General features: G+C 39.3%; 1 protein-coding gene across 1 annotated transcript in view; it reads right to left on the bottom strand.

The window, feature by feature from the left end:
- ADAM19 (ADAM metallopeptidase domain 19) overlaps window positions 1-22,438 on the bottom strand; it is a 1,509,956-nt gene that overhangs the window by 1,372,284 nt on the left and 115,234 nt on the right. Inside the window, exon 2 of the mRNA XM_044069332.1 lies at window positions 13,335-13,453. Within this exon, the coding sequence (XP_043925267.1) occupies window positions 13,335-13,453 (119 nt within the window). The remainder of the gene's footprint in view (window positions 1-13,334; window positions 13,454-22,438) is intronic.

Below are 22,438 nucleotides of genomic sequence, written 5' to 3'. Positions count from 1 at the left end.
CATCAGATGTTATCTATGCTTTATAGATGACATTTTTGTTATATGGGAAGGAGAAGAATTCACCTTGAAAGATTTTTTTTTACTTCATTAAATCAATCCACTAAGTTCCTAAAATTCACGGGTGACTAAAGCAAAAAAAAAAAACTTTCTGTACCTCACCATAACTAAATATCTGGAGAAGAGTACTCTAACAATCTCTTTAGGAAACCCACTCGAGTAAACATGTTGCTACATAATAGCAGCATGCACCCTCAAATCACAAAAAAATAATGTTGTGAAATCCCAGGGAATGAAGATTGTGAGTGTTTCAAAAGAATTAAAAGATTTTTCTACCAATCTAATCAACTTACAAAGCTCTTTCTTGTCAGGGGCTACTGGGGAAAATGTTTCACAACATCCTGGAGCCAATTAGAACTCTGAAGCAACAGAACAATCCAAGCCTAAATGAGTCCCCACATTGGACTATTAGGGAATTTTGACACAGATATACTGACAAAAATGATAAAAAGAGAAAAAGGAGCATGGCTTTAACATTCAATACTGAATACAAAGAAATCCTTAAAGTAATTACAGACAGCTGAATCATCATTTCTGAGAACAAACAGCTGGAAAAATACTTTAACCTGTGCCCCCTTTTGTGCTTAGAAGAGCAAAGAATGGGAGAGACTGGGTCAAGAGCAAAGTCAAAGCTAAGGAGGAAAATAGTGGGATCTTCAAATGTCGACCACCCTACTGCATCTTTTGAGAATAACTGATCATTTCTATTGTCCCAATGCCAGCAGGATTTACTGCAGTCATATGAGGTGCAATTGTAGCACTTGATGCATCAGATACATTGCCCAAATTGGCTCTTGTAGAAGTTTCTATGTGGGCAAAACTATTAACCAACTAAAGGTCAGAATGGCCCACCATTTATCAGGCATAATACTTAAGTGCTGAAAATTCCACTGGTGAAGCACCATATGCAAAACCCTGGACATGAACGATTCAGCTTTCATGTACTGGATGAACTAGAGATGGGGCTCTTGGAAGCAACAGGAACGCCATCTTAGAGAAGATGGAGCTTCACTGAATCATCAAACTAAATGTTTGAAAACCACTTGGACTCAATGCTTGCATTTCTGTCAAAAGTGTTTTAATATTAAGAAAGCTAAACCACAGTCTGTTTTATTGAAAATTAGATAAATTGATCCAGAAATCTATAAAAAGGTCTGTTAAAAAGGTGAGCACCTCAGCACTTACACTGCTATACTGATTTTTCAGAAGGATCTGAAGATGTCATGTGGTGAAAGTGTTTTTAAAATGCTAAAATATTAGGGAATCTTTGGTATTGTACTATTCCTTAGCTCAATGGGTTAAGCCATATGTAAAAGTAATTATTGTTCTTCTGTGTAGAGGTTTAAATCCCAGTGTTGCCAATTTTACCCCATTCAGGCACTACAGACAAGCTCACTAATTTAGATATAAACACTTTATTAACCCAATGGATAGCCAACTGGCTCACTGATAGGACACTTGAGATCAAAATACCTGAGGCTACCTCCACCAAGAGGCCAGTCACTAATGCAGTTCCCCAGGGCTAGGTACTGGACCCACTCCTTTTTGACATATATTTCTCTGAAATGGAAGCAAATGCTGAAGGTTTATGGCTAACTAAGTTTGCAGATCATTGCAAGATGGGGGTTATCATTAACTTCTCTGCAGACACTAGCATTCTTCAAGAAGGCCTGTCTCTGTCTAACAAATGGTACTGAAGACATGGTCTTAACTCAATGCTAAGAAATGCACAATTGTACCCTTTGGGAAGTCAACCATCCCAGCTAATTACCATGTTGATAATGCACCACCAAGAGTCAACCCAGTGGCCAGGGATCCGGGTACTTACCTAGACACTAGCCTTACCTACAAATACCACATAGCCACAATAGTGAGGAAAACCTTTTATGTTGCACACCTTTTAAGTAAATACATGGTATATAGGTCCAGAGAGGTCATTATGCCGCTGTAATCAGACCTTATCCGACCAATCATAGAGTACAATGTTCTCTTCAGTATGTACCTGACCAGGCATATGCAGCAACTAGCGTGACCTCAGAGGTTTCTTAAAAAAAGAATACAAGGCATAACAAGCCAGCCTAACCACAAATGTCTTAAAACCATTTCCCTCTACTCAGTCTCCTAGAGATTGCTGAGGGGTGATCTATGCTTGACTTACAAGACATCCCCAAACCTTACACTTATGAATCTCCTGCATATTTGTTCATCAAACAGTACCAGAAATACAAGGCTTAAGGATACAAATTTTGTCTGCGACTTAAACAGAACATGCTGGAGAGACAGATATGTGTCCCATGGACTGCCCCTACTATGAAAAAGGCTTCCAATCCATGTGAAGCTGAGTTTCTCTACTACCCAATCTAAGCTCAACTAGACAAGTGGATGAGGAATAGGAAAGTTACATCAGTCCTGGAACCCATGTTTCTTATGGACATAGGTAGCTTATAAATAGCCCTCAGTCTCCTATTTGTATACAGGATGTCATTATTGCTTAAGGCAAAACTTGGCTAGGCTTAGAAAGCCCCCTCCCCCCCGGGTTGTTAGTCTAGTAACAATCTATGAATCTATAAATCAAGCAGGGCATTTTTGTTCAAATAAAGCAATAACACATGGTGCTGTTTAAATAAGAAAGAATGAATTATCTTGCTTGAACAGGATGATTTGCTGTTGGATTTATCTTGAATATAATTAACTGATTTTGTTATATAACACAAGTATTATAAGAGGATTAGGGGAGGGTTAGTCAGTGGGATTACCCCACCCATACCTCTCACCCTCTTAGAGTAAGAAATCTGGAAAAGCCATAAATAAAAGTGGGATAAAGGCCCAAAAATAGGGACGATTTTTAAATATTGCTCTTACAAACTTAGAAAGTTAGTAGATTAACAGGTTTCACATTGGCATGAATTTTTTGAAGGTTATGAAGTCTGAAACTCAAATGTCTGGCATTGTTTCCTAACTTCAGTCTTTAATAATTTGCCACTAATATGCCAAAAAAACATAAATTTATGAAAAATGGAACAAAAGTATAAGGCAAAAATCTGGACATGCTGCAAAAATCTGTACAACTGAGAGGTATGATCCCCATCCCATTAGTGGATATTTGGCCATACACAAATGAGGTGTGCTTTAATTCCACCAATTAAAACACAATCCCATTTTGACATATTCAAATTAGGAGTATTTTACCTCCATCAATTAAAACACACCTATTTTCACATATTCAAATTATGTATATTTTACCTCCACCAATTAAAACACCTGGCTATTCTGCCCCCTCTCCTCACAAAACCCTTATCACCAGGGCAGAGCTCACTGTAAAACCATTAACAACCATGGTTGTCATCATGGTCCCTGCTCAATGGGAGATCATGAACAACAAATTTCAGAGTATATCCAAAAGTTCCATGACAATTACTACATCAACAGTCCAGCAGAGCCAAGACAGAGCCCACAGCGTTTAACGAGCTCCACTCACTACACTGATGGCATCCAAAGAGTCTACCCTCAGACCATCCAGAAGAGGGCATCATACTACAGACCTTCACTGCTCAGACATAGAATCGGATATTGAAGAAGAGCAATACTAGGAAGAAAGGGCCAGGTACGCCTGTCCTGAAGATTTTGAGCTAGTGTCCCCTGAGCACTGCTGTAAAAGAAAGAGGATGATTTGTCAAGAAGCAAACTTCAGTACTGAGACAAGAAATCATTTTAAAGGATAGACACAGAAGACAGGTTTGAAGAGTTTTCTGAGATAAACAATGCAGATGAAAACCTTATATGCAAAAAGATTCCACCAGTCATACTTAGAACAGAAGAAAACTGGATTCAGATCTCAAAAGCTTTAACAGAAAAAATTAGTAACTCAATAGTAACAAGAGACGGAATCATACTCTCACCAGACTCTGCTGCAGACTATAGAGCCTTAACTAAATATTTAAGAGATGCAAAGCTTGAACATCACTCATTGTTACTGGATTCAGATAAACCTCTCAAAGCGGTTATAAGAGGGATCCCCATCTCAGTTTCAGAGAAAGAAGTAGAAGCACTGCTGGAGAGAGGGTTCCCAATTAGTCCAAATCACAGATCTGCTGTCTCTCAGAGTCAGAGTAGAGAACCTCAGCAACAAACCCTGAATAGGTCAGTGTCATAGATGCCAAAGATTCGGGCATGCAGCCAACATGTGCTTTAGTATACCCAGATGTGTAAAGTGTGCGAAGGAACACTGGGCCAGGGATTGCAAACAACCAAGAGAGGCAAGGGATACATGTGCTAACTGTGGGTTAGACCATCCCAAAAACTATCAAAGATGTGCGTCACCCTTTAAAATGTTCATCTGAAAACAACAGAAACACAGGGCATCGCCCGCACCCAGGAAAAATGCTACATCAAACCTCACCTCAGCTATGCAGCAGCATTCAAAATAGGAACCTCTGCTCCTGTCTCAATCAATGCTGGTAACCATCGGAATGAACACCACCACGTGCTGAGACGTGAAGATACAACTCCTGAAAAGAGTGGTCCTCCTCATCAATCTCACTCCGATCCCTCTTCTTGTCACTCCACAACACATGACAACAATGGGCTTACACTTTTAGTAAATTTTCTATCCAGTTCAAAAATTCAAAAGCTTATAGAGATTGCTTGTTTGCTGTTCCAAAATATTTGTGCTGCAAAGACAGGAATGGAAATTCTGACAGCTATACTACAGTGATCTCAACAATCTTAACTACACTTCAAAATGAACCCTAGAAAGCCACAACTTCAACAAGATATCAATATGGCATTCTGGAATACCAACTGTCTCAAAGAGAAATCAGATGAGCTATAAGAATTTTTAGACTTTCACTGCATAGATATAATGCTTATCTGTGAGCACATTTACATACAGGTGTGGAAATCAAATTTAAAAATCATTACATCTACCAGCAAAGCCGCAAATCTGGGAAAGGCGGCAGTACTGCCATCCTAGCAAAGAAGAATGTAGACAATTTGGAATCTCCTAACATCACACTAGCCAACTTAGAAGCCAACATGGTGACCATAAACACTACATAGGGTCCCCTCAGAATAGCGTCTGCTTATAATCAACCTCAAAAACAACTGTTACATGAAGACTTGGACTTCATTTTTCAGTCTGATCTACCAATGATACTAGCCAGAGATTTAAATGCCAAACACCTCACTTAGAAGAGCAGAACTACAAATGCCAGAGGAAGATCTCTGATCAACTACTTGGATAGCAGACCGGTAGTGGTACTCGGTCCAGAAGAACAAAATCACTACCACCCTCAATGACATCACCCAGATATCCTGGACATCATCCTTCTTAAAAATGTGACACAGACTCCCACCATCTATGCTGTCATCAAGCTAAGCTGAGACCACAATACAGTAATTCTCATGCTAGAAGGTGCTGGGTCAAGCTCTGCTACTGATAATCAAGTAATAACTGAAAAAATCTGCTGGCCAACATTCACGGACAGTTTGGAGACCTGCTTACCTCACATTCCCACTAGTCTAACTCTGACACAAATGGACAAAGCAGTAAATTCTTTTACTAGCTGTATCAAAATAGCTATGACTAATGCAACCAGGAAGCTTCCCAATTATGCGAAGAAAAATCCTCTCCAGATACCAGCTTGGCTCTGGGAAAGGATTAGAGAAAAGAACGGACCCCATATGAAATAGCAAAAATTTTACAACCTAGAAGAATGCTCCAAAATGAATCACTTAACAACAGAAATCAAAAGAGCCCTATCAGCAATTAAAAACCATAGATGGGCTGCAAATATCTCAGAAATAGAAAATCAATCAAACATCAAAGCTATGATACAAAAATGGGCTCCAATCCCTGCCTTTCATGGGCCAAATGGACTAGTCTTCAGTTGTCAGGACAAGACCAAAGCTATTATGGATTGCCTGGAACTGCAATGCACTCTGAATTTTCAAGAGACAGACCTGCTACATATTGAGAAAGTCCATTAATTTACTTGAAAATACCTGCTCAAGAAAAAACACTGAAATAACAGATTTTGTCACACCAAGTGAAACTAGGAAAATACTACAAAAAACAAATATCAAGAAAGAAACTGGCCCAGATAAAATTCCTAGCAAAGCCCTGAGATACTTACCCACAAAAGTTGTTGAGTTGTTGTAGCAATCACCAATATTGCTAATGCTACAATCAGATTGGCCATTTCCCCAAGTGCTAAAAAAATGCAGATGTGGTAGTTCTGCCAAAACCTGGCAAAGACTGAGCATTTCCGCAAAATTGTAGACACATCAGTCTTTTAAGTACATTAGGGAAAGTGGTGGAAACATAATTTTATAACATCTACTAAAACATGCCTCAAAAAATGAGTAATCAAGATTGAGCAATATGGTTTTATAGAAAACTGCTCCATGACTCATCAGCTAATGCGAGTTGTGGAATACATCACTGAAGTCTATAATACAAATAGGGCAATGGAAGCTGTTTTTTATAGGTTCATAGGTTCATAGGTGGGTAATAGGCTATCTGCCCGAAGGCATTTATAAGCCTTGCCAGAATGTGTTGGCTTTCGCCGTCCCCTTAGATTAGTTCCCTGTGCCTCTGTTCAGCAGATCCACTGAAGTAATCCCCGGGGTAAACTTTCTGTTTCCCATCCACTCGTCAAGGTTTCTTTTGAAGAATGTTAGCGAGGAGCTTTGCCTAATGTAGATTGGGATCTTGTTCCAAAGCATGGGAAGTCTCTGGGACAGGAATCTATCTCTCCAGCACGTCCTATTTATTGTTGTGGTGAGGTTTAGATCCCGAGAGCGTGTGGCTCGAGGGGATAAGGTTTTCTTTAGGTGGAGCATGTCCATCAATTCTGGGTTGGACATGGCCTTGTATGTCAGGAAGAGATCACCTCTGAGTAGGTGGTATGCAACTGAGTACAACTGGAGTTTCTTCAGTCGAGCTGCATAGGGTATCTATTTGAGGCCATTGATCCTCTTGGTGAGGTACTTCTGTGGTCTTTCCAGTTGTTGCAGGTGTCTTGTAAGGTACATCCCAAATGGGGCATTGTACTCTAAGATGGGTCTGATGAGTGATGAGTAGAGGGGCACAATGACCTCTTTTGATCTGGATGCAAACCATTTTGTGATTAGGTGGGCCACGTAGAAGGATTTTCTAACCACTTTGGCAATGTGATTATCAAAGGTGAGATTACTATCTACTTGGGTCCCCAGATCCCTTATTACATCTTTCATATTTAGGGGACTGCCACCTATGCGGTAGTTTGTGGGTACTTTGTTTTTTCCAAAGGGGATGACTATGCACTTTTTGGCATTTATCTTGAGGCCATGATTTTGACACCAGGTATCCGTCTCAGTGAGACCCTTTTGGAGGATGTCTGTGGCAGCCGGAGCATCAGTTATAGCCCCTAGTTTGCAGTCATCTGCGAACTTGGTCAGCCATAGTCCTCCTGTGCTTGCCTGTACCTCTGAGAAGTATATGCCGAACAGGAGGGGTCCTAGGACTGAGCCCTGGGGAACACCACTTGTAACCGGTTTAGAGACTGACCTAGCTCCCTCAACTGTCACCATGTGGGTTCTGTCCGTGAGCCAGTTGGCAACCCATCTTGTGATGCAGGGGTTTATGCTCAGGCTGGTAAGCTTGTCTATAATACCAGAATGGGGAATGGTGTCGAAGGCCTTAGCCAGGTCTAAATAGGCTGTGTGTACCACCTTTCCCTTGTCTATAGCCTTGGTAACTGTCTCAAAGAAGTCCACCAGGTTTAGGAGGCATGATCTGCCCTTAACAAAACCAAACTGGGTAGGGTCCAGTGTTTGGAGGTTCCCAATGTCTCTGTTAATGAGTTCCATGATGATGCACTCCATAGCCTTGCAGACCAAGCTAGTCAGGCTTATAGGGCAATAGTTCTTGGGGTCTGTTGTGGTTCCACCTTTGTGGAGCGGAATAACCGTTGCTGTGCGCCACTCTATGGGTATGTAGCCTGTGGAGAGACTGAGTTAAAACAGTGTGTTTAGGTGAGGGGTTAGTTCATCTTTGAGCTCATGTAGGACACAGCCTGAGACACCGTCCAGTCCCATTGATGCTGAGTTTTTGGCTTTGGAGAGGACTGTTTTAACCTGAGTGTCTGTGATTTCAGGGACTCTACATTCTTCTGGTATGGTTATGGGGGTGAAGTTTGCGCTGAACCTGTCTGCCAGGATGTTGGTGATATCGGTCGGTTCAGTGTATTTTGTGCCATTCTGCATTAACTCCGAGCAGATCTGAGCATTGCCACTTGGATTCTTGACATAGCAAAAGAATGTCTTGTGGTTATCTTTGGAGTCCTTGGCAATTTTTCTTTCAAAGCTCGCCTTGGATGATTTTATGAGGGATTGTAGGTTCTTGCTGACACTGAACAGGCATGTCTTCCCTTCTTGGGATTTTACTCTTTTCTGTACTAGTTTCCTCCTTCTATTGTATAGCTTGTTTATGGCAGGAGTCCACCAGATCGGTTTCCTTTTCTTGGAGGAGTAAATCTTGGTTTTGCTTGGGATGGCACGATCCATGCATTCTTGTAGCTACCCGTAGAATGCATTAGTAAAGGATTTTGCAGCTTGGACAGTGTTATCCTTCAGCATGGGGGCTTTGAAACTTTCCACCTCGGTCTTAAGTAACGTGAAGTTTGCTTTTGAAAAGTTTTTCATGATGGCTTACTTGTCTGGGGGTAGGGGTGGAATATGGACATCCAAAGTGATTTGTTTATGGTCAGATCTAACCAGCGAGGGGTTGACCTCTGGTGTGGAACACCGGTCGCCCATGTTGGTGATGACCAGGTCCAATATGTTGTCACCTCTGGTGGGAGTGTTGACCAGTTGAGCCAGGGCGTTTGAGTTTATAAATTCTAGGAAACGTTGGACAAGGGAGTTAGTACTTGAATAGTTCTCCCAGTTAATGTTTGGGTAATTGAAATCACCCAATATTAGGGTGTTTGGTAGGACCTTTATGTTTCCCAGTTTTTCCAGAAATGCGGAATGGGGGTCCTGGGACATGGTGGGTGATCTGTAGCAAGCTATAATTTGAATTGCAGTTTTGCCCATTGTTAGTTGCACGTAGATGATCTCTGAAGCATCGTGCTGTGCCACTAACCTGGAGGTGTGGGTATCCTTGATGAATATGGATACGCCCCCGCCTTTTGTATTTCGGTTTGGGTTCTGTGACCGAAATATATGGTATGAGTTGTAGCCTGGTAGTGCTTGGGTGATCTCTGGAGCCTTAAACCAAGTTTCTGTTACTGCACATACATCGATTTTCTCCATACTGAGGAGTGTCTTGAGTGCATGCATTTTGAGGTTTTGACTTCTGGCATTGAGTAGCATTACCCTCAGTTTTTTGTTACTTGTGCTATTTACGGCAGTGGGTTTTTCTTTTGAGCCTTGCCTAAAAAAGGCACTATGGGGGTGGCAAGAGCCTTGACAAGTATTCGAAAGCCTAAGGGTGACAGGTGCAAGCCATCTCTAGTGAAGCAGCACGGCTTGTCGAGCATGTCATCCCAGGCAGACAGACACTGGATCCCCTTTGAATGACACCAGAAACTTAGGCAATTGTTGAAATCGAGAATTTTTTCTTTATACCGTGGTATCATTCTTGGGGAGGGCAGGATGCTGCTCAGGGTCATACCAGCCTGGGCTACATGATCAGAGAGCTCTTCCATGTCTCTTTTCATGTAGTCCAGGGAGGTACAGCTCAGGTCATTCACACCAACATGGACAATAACAGAGTCATATTTGTACTTGTTCTGGAGTGACCTGAGTGCTTGTGTTATGTGGCGGATCTTGGCACCCAACAGGCAGCTAACAGTAACCTTTTCCTTATTCAGTCTAGTGAGTGGGACGTCAGTGTGCCTGACTATAGAGTCACCTATTACTAGTATGTTGGGTATGTTATTTTGCCTTAAGGGCTGTGATTGCATGGCATACATGTTTTGTGAAGTATGTGTTTTATGGTTTGTGTTGGGGGGGTAGAGGTTGCTTGGATGTTTGCTTTGGAGGTCTCTGTTGGTTTTGCAGATTTTTATTTAGAGCCTCCGAGTATGTTTTTGTGTATTTATGTGTGTTTTTTGCCTGTGCTGGTTTAATGGGTTTATGTAAGACTGGTGGTGTGATGCAAGTATTTCCCTTTCTCCTCTTGACTGTCTGATCCAGTCTTGGGTTGAGAGAGCTTAGCCTCTAGTTTGGCTGTATAACTGCATCTATAACTTTTAGATGTCTCTAAAGCTTTAATAAGGTGTGGCATGAGGTCCTTCTATATAAATTGCTCTTAAAAGGCTTCCCCTCTTACTGATTCATCTAATTTCTTCCTATCTTCATGGAAGAACTTTCAAAGTAAAAATGGATGGTGCTTACTCAACAGAAAAGACAATTACAGCTGGAGTTCCATAAGGCTCTATATTATCACCATTACTGTTTAACATATACGTCAGTGATATATCAAAAATGGGTGGAACCATGTTGGCACAGTATGCAGATGATACAGCAATACTATAAAAATTTAAACATCCTTGGCTAATTTCCAAAAGACTCCAAGAGACTGTAGATGCATTAGAAATCTGGTCTCGTACCTGGCGCATAGAGACTAAGACAGAAAAGAGCGTCACAATCTTGATGAGCATATGAAACCAATATCCATTCAAAAAGATTACTATGTTCAATAAAGACATCTCATGGCAAAACACTGTAAAATACCTCAGAGTCACAATGGATGAATAGCTCTCCTGGAAAATGCACATAGAAACCCATATAGAGAAAGCGAGGGAAAACCTGCAACCATGTCTATCACTGAAGAACAGAAGTGCTCTGAGTATTAAAAAAAAAATTACTTCTCTACAAGAGCACAGTCAGAGCCCAGATGCTCTATGCAGCACAAGTCTGGGGATATGCAGCTGACAGCCACATAACAACTCTCCAAAGACTACAAAATAAGATCCTCTGACTTATTCTAGATGCCCCATGGTATGTAATGAACAGCTACACAGAGAAACCCTCTTACCTACTATGAAACAACTTATCCAGGACTCAACAGCTAAGTTATTCATACAGCTGAGCAATCACCCACAGGAGGACATTAAAGCAATGCCAAACTACAACAAATCACACTACAGAAGACATAAAAGACAGAGAGCAAGCTGGACAGCTAACTGTCCATCAGAATAATTTTCCATCACACACATTTGTCCAAACTTGGATAACACAACAAATAACATCACAAATGCAAGAAGATTAAAAACCACAGAGATTAAGGAGAAAGTCACAGCTACAGGCTTCCATATGAGCAAAAGATTCAAGTGTAAAACCATTAAGATTTGACTGAAAGAATGTTTATCCATTTGTAAAGACTAACTAAAACAGTTTTTGTGGAGAGGAGGGGTAGATAACCTATCTACAGTCAGCTGTGGATCAGATTTGCTTGTATCCCAACCGAAGTTTACTTGTATAAATATTTTGATTGCTGTTTCATTTCTAAATGGATAAGAACCAAAAACATGACTGTAAATGATTTCCCTTAAGATTTTGCATGAATAAAGTGACTTCTTTTTTTTTTTTCTTTTTTACAATTTAACCAGATTAGTCTCACTAGGCCAAGGGACTCTTTTCAGGGGAGACTCAAGGTAGAAATTCAGTATTAATAATAATGTTAGAAATGAGTTATATAATTTAAGGCACCTGATCTGCTAGCTAACTGTGTTGAATCTGCCTAGCACATGGAAACAGAAATGTTCGCAAGCCTCACTTTACTTGCCATAACCATACCTCTCAACTCTCCAGATTTTCACAGAATGTCCAGATTTTTGGCTCACATTTTTGGTCTGCTCCTCATAACATTTGTGGTATTCGGACAAATCACTGGGATGATCTGAGGATTGAAGTCACTAAATAATGACATACACTTGAGTTTCAGACTTCAAATCCTTCAGAAAATGTATGTTAAAACAAACCCTATTACTCTAGCAACTTTCTAAGTTTATAATAGCAATATTTAAAATATGTCCCTGTTTATGGGCTTTTGTCCTCCCATTTTGTTGGGCTTTGTCCAGATTTCTTGAACTAAGAGGATGAAAGGTATGGCCATAACATGTTAGCACCTGCACTATACGATAATATTGAGTTTGACTGCCTTTATTTCAGTATCTGAATGAGAAGCTGCAGTATATTAATATCTATTAATATGGCATAGTTTAAGCACTCTAAGCAATTAAAAGTAACATAATGAAATATAAGAAATGTGAAAAAAGTGGACAAAATGTAAGATCCTTTTATTGCTTATAGAAAATGTTTCTTATGATAAAAATGCTAATACGTCTTGTACTGCAATGCCAGAACAAAGCTGTTTTAAAGTTATATGTGTTATTTTAAATTAAGTTCTCTTAATCTACACAATAAATGCAATAAAAGCTCCAGGAGTGAATACTAGATGTTATTATTGCAAATCCAGTGTATTAAAAATGCTCTTTCTCATGTTCATAGGTTAGTACTTAGCTAACTGTTCTTGTGAGCCATTTTAAGCCTAGCTAATTATCCCTTGTGAGACTCAAACCCTGCACCTTGTGTTTGTAAGGCAAATACCTTAACCATTAGGCCACCCTCCCAACCCTCCCAACTCATGTCTTTTACCCAGGGGTGCTTCCTGTCCACTCTTGTGACAACATATGGTATACCTATCTTTTATTGCTCACAATACTAGGCAGCACAGTGGCATGGTGGGTAGCATTGTTACCTCATGACAAATGGTTATCTGTTTTAATTTCATGGCTGGGATATCTTCTGTGCAGAGTTTGTATGTTCTCCTTCTTTTTATGTACATTTTCTCCAGGTGTGTTTTCCCCTTATTCCTAAGACATTGAGTAGGTGAAATGATGACTTCTAAGTTGTCCTTTGATCTGTGTGTGATACAGAAAAAAGGCCTGGCAATTTATCTCTACCCCTTCCCCCCACACTTAATAAACTCTGTGGAAGGCAATGTCTGTTCATTGAGCCGCTACAAGAGTCATTGCAACTCATAAGCATGGATGGATAAACACCAGTGTAAAAGTGTCCTAATATTGTGCACTTCACTTTATGGGCTACATTAGCAGAGCACATCCCTTCCAAGTTTAGTCAGGCTTATTACAGACACAAAGCAATGCATCAGTGTTACAACGTCACTGAATGTCAATGAATATAAGTGTGTGTGGCACTGTTTACAAACAGAAATTAAGTTTATTATATAAAAATCCACTTACACTGCATGTATTTAAACATACCTCATCTGCCTTGAATTTCTTCAGACCACCATCAGGTGTTAGCCATTGAGGTATTGTTACTTCATACCGTGCAGTAGGTTTGGTATCTGTCAGCTCTGGGCCCAGCCCAGTGCTTTTCCCTAAAATAAAAGAAGCATGCATGTAACTTTAAAACAATTACAATTGTTCTGCATCATGTCTGAGGTGTATTACATTATGTTACAATGCGAGTCTGTAAACAGATAGTACAAAATAACTTCTTTATTTTACTCAGCCTGGTACCTCAGTTATTTGTTTTTTTATTTTTTTTTTTTGTTATTTTGCTAATCCAAATTGAGCACTTCATTAAATAACAAACTCAAGACCATTAATCAATCAATTAACTTACCACAAGTTTGCCTTTGTTAATAACCATTAGGTCTGGTCATACCTCTCAACTGTACAGATTTTAACAGAATGTCCAGATTTTTGCCTTATATTTTTGGTCAGTTTTTCCTAAAATTGTGGCTTTCTGGCAAAATAGTGACAAATCATTAAAGATTGAAGTTAGAAAATAATGACAGACATTTGAGTTTTAGACTTCATATCCTTCAGAAAATTCATGCTAATGCAAAACCTGTTATTCTATCAACTATCTAAGCTTGTAAGAGCAATATTTAAAAATTGTCCCTATTTGTACCACTTTTTTCATGGCTTTGCCCAGATTTGTTACTCTAAGAGGAGAGATATGGGTCTGGTGGAATAAATACACTCTTCTAAAATTCAGAACATTTACAGAAAACAATAATTCATTACAGTATAGTGCTCCTGGGGACTGTTGCTGAGTTTGCAGAACTGTGATGTTAGAGCATTCCAGCAAGAGGATCCCACACACACATTCCCTTGGTGGAAGAGGCCTTCTGATAAAAAGGGAAGATTAGATGCAGACAGGGAGAGATACTGGCCTTTCAAGGAGAGGAACTTATAAACTAGAAGTGGAGACACTTGGTGAAGACTAACCAGGGGAGTTTGTAAATGTAAGATCTACATTCTGTGGAGTAAGTTGTAAGGTATAAGAAGCTTGCTTCTGAATTTACCTGTGAAGAATAGGGTGCTCAGTTATGGAGACAGAGAGACAGCAGACAGCTTCCCCTGAGCTGCTATACTTCCACATTGGGGTTACAAGGAATGTGGAATATATCTGAAAGACTGTAAGCTCTAAACTGTCTTGTGCATGGTATGAGCCGTTACATGTTAACTAAATTTGAGTTTACCTTATTGCTTTCTGTAGTACATGGTTTGATTCTCTTAGCCTTCATTTATCTGTTTTGTGATTCTACCAAGTTACTTCAACAGACAGTAGGACTGTTCCTAAGAAGGGACCATTGTCCAGAGTGTTTTACAGTGTTTGAATGGCTGTATTATACATTTGACTTTTGAATTCCTTCACCCTTCATATAGACATTAATTAGTACTTCACTATATGCTGTTTGCATATAACTCCCACTGCATCTCTTGTAATTTAATGGGCTGCCAAATGCATTTTCACTAAATGTAAGTTTCATGGGAGGAGAACTTTACTGTTTTTCATGACAAGTCTGTTTTCAATCTGAAAGTATTTTGTTTTGATTAAACAAAGGTTGTCAGTGTTGCGTTTTCTGTAAAACATGAAATAAAACTTTTTAATAAAATCCAGATTTCTTCAATAACTTGAAAAGTAAAGTAAAAATAGGTTGTACATTAACAGGATGTTTTTGGAAGTTGGGGATAGACAGCCAAGTAATGAGATATTGGTATGGTTGGCAGGGGCTGAGTCATTACTGTGCATAGGGTATTTGACTCTGGAGGCATATGCTGCAAGAGTACAGCATTATTAGCCATTTAAGTACGCCAGACCTGTAGTAAGTGATGCCAGTAGAGATAGCTATTCTTGATGACAGTGAAGACGTAAGAGGTCAAAAATGAAAAGTAAGTGCCATATAATCAAGTAAGACCCTTCCAAAAATATGCTATATTCAGTAGTATTTCTGATTGTTGCATGACTTGTGGGTTGTTCAATAAAAGCTTCTGTAGCATTCAAATTTTCAGTAATTGCTTTGGTTTATTCGTTGCACTAAAGAATGAATTAATTCATTAATAGGCCTGGATTGTATAATATAATCTCTCCATGTTGCATTTTAGTAATATATTTTTCAGCGCCTTCTTTACAGCCCCCAGCAAATGGAAAGGGGTTGATGCTTGTTAGGTCAAAGTCTGCATTATTTGGAGTGATGACCATAACAGTCTGATCTTCAGCATCCATTATGCAATCATTGTTGCATATTACTGTGATACATCAGAGTGTAAAGGACTTCTGCATGTTGTTAAAAACTTTTACTCTAGCAGTTAGTGTAGAAGACTAATGCTCCAACTTCTTAATGAGCTGTTTACATTGGCAAGGGTGCAGGGTTTGAATCTTTATACCTTAACTTACCTACTTTGTGACATTAGGCAAGTCATTTAACCAGACAGTACTTCGCAGTGACTGGAAATTTGGGCTAGGCTCCTTAATGGTCTCATGGGCTGCATGCCTAGTAATTCTAAACCTGTTGTCATTGTTTGCTGATCATCTCATATTGCATAGCTGATTTGGTTCAGGAAAGATTATGGTGATATCACTAGCACACCATTTTAATGCAGTATAGGCAATTTGCTTCAAGGCAGCAAACACTGCATTTGTAGATAAAGCAATGAAATGCAAAGTTGTTTGCCAGCAGCAACCTCTACATTACTAATAATTATCTTTAATGTGGAATTATTCAGATATCTTCTACTTCTGCAGAGATTGCTTATATTGTCTTAGCATAATTTATCAGGTGGTTAAAATTTCTTATGCTCTCATAAACAATGTTGTGTTTAAACTGCTCTACACTTGATTGAATCTTATGTTAAGATGCTAGTGATCTTTAACAATTTCATGTAGTTCATCCAAAGCTACCAATAAAGTACAAGTAATTTATTTCTTCATACCAATAAGGGGTGTGCAATGTCAACAAAGTGACTATAACTGTGGGGGGGGGGGGAGGGCTCTCAGCATAGCTCTCAACCTCTTGGCACAAAAAAACTGGTCAAAGCCAAAAATAATAGAGGACAAATCCCTAAAAACAGGGACAAAATTTAAATACTGCTCTTATAAGTTGTTAGGATATAATGACTTGTGTTACCATGCATTTTCTTTTTTCCTAATATTTGCATTAAAGTTTATAAGTTCAAAAAACAATTTATGATCTTTAAAATATATAGAAGTACAAGACTAAAAAAAGAGAATAAAACAATGAAAAATAGAATTTCAGGAACACAACAAAAACAACTATTTAAAAGAGAGTGTCTACTATACAATAAGAAGTCTAATAATTACATTATATAAGTATTAACAATTATTTATTTAGCAGTTCTTTAAATGTCATCCAAGAGTTGTATTAAGAGGAAATTCTGGTTGTGCTTGTTTTGACTGTTGCAAGTTCCAGATGACAAACTTCAGTTGCAAGATTTTTAAATTCTTTCAAGGTTGGAGTAGATTAATTTTTCCAGTTGCTGGTAATAACTTTTCTTGCTTTTGTTAATATACTCCATAAGAGTGGGTACTTTATTCTTGAGACACAAGCAGGTATTGGCATATTAAATAAAATTAGTGATTCAGTCAAGGTAAATTTATCATTAAATAAAGCTTGTAACAAAAGATTAATATCATCCCAAAATGGATTAATTACAACGCAATCAAAAAACATATGTTGCCAATCAGCTTTAACATTTGACTCCAACATTCTACTTTCTTATTGTACATTAATTTGACTCTGTTTGGAATGAAAAAACTCTGTCCATGAATTTCCAAGAGAACAATCTCCAGTTTAGTGAGGAGGTTGTTTGCTTTGATGATCATAACATTATTTTTTTCTCATCTTCAGTTGGACATTTACTACTAATAAGTTTAAAATATTTCCAATAACTAACTTTATAATATTGATATAAGCACTTTATACAATTTGGATAAAAGTCCTTTCCAAAGGATACTCTGTTGCATCAAAATGATTAAAAGTTCAATAAGTTTAAGAACAGAATTTCTAAAAGTTGGTTGCATTGAATTAATTTTATATGCAATTACTTGTCTAAAGTTTTGAATGTCCAGCCATTTTATTGTTAGCTAAATCAAATTTGTTTATTATATAACCAACAGATTGTGCTTTTTCACTATCTGTCAACTGTAACAAATATATCAGGTTCTTCTCTTTAAGAGTTAAAATAATATCTCTACATTTAACTTGAGTATAAGCTACAGGAAATAGAAGAAAAATCCATGTTTTATATTCTGGATTTCTGTAGCTAAAAACTTTAAAGGTTGTCATTATCATGGATAATACTTAATAAAGGACTTAATTGTATTCTTACATTTCTCTCTCCCACCCATTTTTGCACGGCCTTCTGTTTATTACATTTGCTCCTTGTTTGTTTTATTGTTTCTATCCAGTTATTTTTCTTTCTCATACAGCAATGTTCACAGCACCACCAGTAACCCTGACATGGACCACCAGCCCCCAGCAACGAGCACCACTTCCCCCATCCTAACAGCAGGCTGTCAGGGTCACCCCCCCCAAGAAAGACCTGTAGAACAGGAGTCTGATAGACCTTCAAGCCTTGCCCCTTCTCGGGTTTCACTATCCAGGGTCACTGTGGTCCCTCTTGTGGCTCTGCCATTGGTATGTATTCCTTCATAAGACAGAGTCAGATAGCTGAGATGGACAGGGAGCTGATGGATCAGCACCTAGATGCCCACATTAGCCACCTGTAAAAACTCCTTTTGCAGTTTGCAGAGTCATATACTTGCCTAGCATTGGCAGTATCATCACAACCAGGTTCCAGTGGTAAGGGTGCCCAAGGTGAGGTGTGATCTCCCACTGGGTTCAACATGGTCAGGGTGATAATGCTAGCTAAACAAACACTATGCCCCATCCCAGTCTTCCACTCCCTTTTGTGTCTATACTCACCCTTGCTTGTTCTTTAATCCCACATCACCATTGTTTAACCTCTGTTTGTCTGATGTCTCCTACACCACTGTGCTGCCCTTCCGTCACTGGGTTTGCAGAATTCCTGTCAGTCTTGTCTGTCTTCTGTATTTCTTCATGTGCCCCTGCTACTTACTGTAACCCTCTTATCATTCCTTCAACTTTCTTTAGTCCTTCCAACCTTACTTCATTGATAGATATAAAATAGGCAACTGTGCCCTACCTTCCCCACCACCTTCCTGTTCATTCCTTAATGTTTTCCTTTATGTACTTCCTTCTTCTTGCGTCCCCCTTTTTTAAAACTTTCCTGTACTCATAGTTTTACCTTTTACTTTGGCTCCACCAAAAAAATAGATAAAACCAGACTGCATTGGCCACTTAAAGTTGCTAGATTCTGTTTCCATCTTGCCACTACTGTATGTGTGACTACCCCAAGCTATTTTGAGGAACATACATGCAGCAAGTTCACAAACCTTTTTTGTAGCATTCTGTACCATAACTGTAGGATAAATGCTCTAACTGGAAATAGTGTTCTAGCCACAAGTGGGATTTTTAATTAGCTGCTGTGTTCACACTGTTTTATGATGTTATTCCTTAATGAGCTTCAGGCCTCGTCATGCCCAACAGGTAAACAACATCTGGTCCAGAGTGATTGCATCCACCATGTTTCTGAATCCAAGGGATCGTTTGGAGTTTTAACATGCTAAATATAAAGGAAGTACATTAATTGGATGCTACTTTATTTGCTAAAACAGGTGTGAAATTTTGGTCCAGACTGTATGAGAAACTGACTGTAGTGAATCATTTGTGCATGCCAATAGTCTGCATCTAGCCTGTTTGCTAAGTGTTCTAACTTCCAGGGAATTTAAAAGAGTTTTGTGAAATCCAATAAGTACAGAATGTGAAAAGCTTTTTTTTATTTTTCTACACTTTGTTGTCAGGGTTAGTCCCACCAGGCCAAGAAAGCATTCCTACTGACTAAGGGAAATTTAACAAGGGCACCAGGAAACTTCCCCTACACTTTGGAGCTGCTAGGTAATGTCAGAGGGCTGCTACAGCAGCAGTGGGACCATAGGGCGAGGGGGAGGGAGCACCCCCCCCACACACACACACACACACACACACACACATTTTTACAGCTGCAAGACCTGTAACAACATAGAGTTTTTCTTTAAGGACCCAATGGAAGAATCATGTGTGCACCATACGCTAATGTAATTTAAACACAGTAAAGGGGAAAAGTGTCCACAGCATTGCTGCTAGTACGCACACCTGCTGCCAGATTCAACGCCTACAGTAAGCTGGTTTTATTCATTAAGTGGTGAAAGATTTGTTTCTGCAGTAAGGAAGCTCCATTTTTTTTGTAAGTGGTGAAAGCTCCATTTGTATTTTATGCTTGTAAGGAAGCTCCATTTGCATTTTATGCTTGTCAGGAAGCTCCATTTCCATTTTATGCTTGTCAGGAAGGTAGGTGTGTGTGTGTGTGTGTGTGTGTGTGTGTGTGTGTGTGTGTGTGTGTGTGTGTGTGTGTGTGTGTGTGTGTGTGTGTGTGTGTGTGCGTGTGTGTGTGTGTGTGTGTGTGTGTGTTTGTGTGTGCTTGTCAGAAAGGTAGGTGTGTGTGTGTGTGTGTGTGTGTGTGTGTGTGTGTGTGTGTGTGTGTGTGTGTGTGTGTGTGTGTGTGTGTGTGTGTATGCTTGTCAGGAAGGTAGGTAGGTGTGTGTGTGTGTGTGTGTGTGTGTGTGTGTGTGTGTGTGTGTGTGTGTGTGTGTGTGTTTGTTAGGAAGGTAAGTGTGTGTGTATGCTTGTCAGGAAGGTAGGTGTGTGTGTGTGTGTGTGTGTGTGTGTGTGTGTGTGTGTGTGTGTGTGTGTGTGTGTGTGTGTGTGTGTTTATTTGTCAGGAAGGTAGGTGTGTGTGTGTGTATGTATGCTTGTCAGGAAGGTAGGTGTGTGTGTGTGTGTGTGTGTGTGTGTGTGTGTGTGTGTGTGTGTGTGTGTGCGCTTTTCAGGAAGGTAGGTGTGTGTGTGTGTGTGTGTGTGTGTGTGTGTGTGTGTGTGTGTGTGTGTGTGTGTGTGTATGTGTTTGTCAGGAAGACAGGTGTGTGTTTGTGTGTGTGTGTGTGTGTGTGTGTGTGTGTGTGTGTGTGTGTGTGTGTGTGTGTGTGTGTGTGTGTGTGTATGCTTGTCAGGAAGGTAGGTGTGTGTATGTATGCTTGTCACTACTTATAACTGGTGGTTAGAATTACCCAGGTTCAAACCCTGAACCTTAGGTACAGGGACTTGCATTCTCTACCCACTTGTGATTCAGGGAGTTAAAATTTGTGGTTTTGTGGTAAATCAGTGAGAACGGAATTCATTAAATAATGATGGCCTTTGGAAACAAATGGTAACACAAAACAGTATTTTAGCAACTTTCTAAGATTATACAAGCAATATTTAAAATGTGTCCCTGGTTTTGGGCCTTTGCCTCCCCCTAATAAATTTTGGCTTTTTCCACATTTCTTCTGCTGTAAAATTGAGAGATTTAGTTATGTTAAGTGTATGGTGCAGTGGTAGTGTTGTAGCTTTGGCTAGCTAAGTTTGAGATGACTGTAAGCTAGGAGCAGTTACTGAATCCCCAAACAACTTCCATCATGCAGGAAGGTTTGTCCCAAATAATAACTGGTGTCAAAATCATGACAATGCCCTCTGAGAACTGATCCAGTTTGGCATTTGGGAACTTGTGTGTACAGTGACCTAACTTTTGACCAACATATGCCCAAAATTAAAAGACAGCCTTTCTATATTGCACAGCTTATAAACAAATTGATTGTGACTAGACCTAGAGATGTTGTTGTCACCCTTTACAAAGCTCTCATTAGGCCAATCATTTTATATAATGCCCAGTTTGGCATGCATCTGTCCAGCCCCATGGAACAATTGGAATACCTTCAGAGATACCTTACTAAAAGGATATAAGTCCTAAACAATAGGTTTTTCATAGACCACCTCAAAGATTTATTACTATACTCAGTATCCTACAGAGTGCTTAGAGGTGACATGTCTGGCATACAAGGCATCCTCCGACCTAATAAAGATGGACCTACTGAACATTAGCAAGTCAAATGGCATCAGAAATACTCAGTCCAGGTATCTAAACTGAATGTTGTGGAGAGACGGATATATATCACAGAGACTACCTCTGTTCTAGAACAGACTGTCCATAAAAATAAAACAAAGCTCATCTGTCCATATTCAAATGCAACTTGGATATACAGATGGGTAATAGAAAATGTACTCCTGGATTGCCCCCTCATGCCACTAATGAATAGATGCAGTTCCTAAATGCTGCATCCCTTACATGGGTCCCCTGAAATTATCTATGGTATAATTACAGTTATTCTCACTAGGGCTAATATACAATTATCAGCCATGGGATAGGTAAGACCAATCAGAAAATGTTAATTCAAGCACCAAAAGGGAATTGGCTAAGCGTAATGTCCATCCAGGTGAACCTATGATGTGATAGTAAATAGTTATAAAAACTGCCCTTTATAGATCACTAAGTGCCCCTCTCAGCCTCTGACCCCCAATCTTCAACAGCGTCCGGCATCTAAGGTCATTAATGTTTGGAAGGACTCTGAGGGTAGGAGAAGAGGAAGAAAATGATAACTGTAAGTAAAACAATTAATGTTCTAAACAGTATTTCTATGAACTTTTCACAATGTAAATTACATATTTTATAGTAAAGTATTTTTAGTTGTCCTTGTATATGAAAAAGTTACTAACCAGATGCCTTTTTCCCTTTTTCCTCTTCTCTTTCTTTCTATCTTCTTTTTTTGATATTAAGAAATATAAATTTTCAGTGCAAAAAGAAAAGAAAAGCTAGATAAAAGCATGTTTAAGTTAACAGGCTGTAATCTTGGGTTGTTGAGGTGGGGGTGGATGTATAAGTGTGTGGATCATAAAATATGTAGAATTGATATGTTTTCTCCTACTTTTCCACAGGCGAATGTCTGGATTGAGTTCTTTGGCTTAATCCAATAACAAATTTTAAGTGGAAACAAGTAAATATGAGAATACCAAATATAATGAAATGTTATCCTTTAGCAATAAATGTTTCAGCTGGTC

The sequence above is a fragment of the Protopterus annectens genome, chromosome 4.part0 (genome assembly GCF_019279795.1).
Source record: "Protopterus annectens isolate FY-2018-M chromosome 4.part0, PAN1.0, whole genome shotgun sequence".
Lineage (NCBI taxonomy): Eukaryota > Metazoa > Chordata > Ceratodontiformes > Protopteridae > Protopterus > Protopterus annectens.
This window is presented reverse-complemented; position numbering and strand designations above follow the sequence as displayed.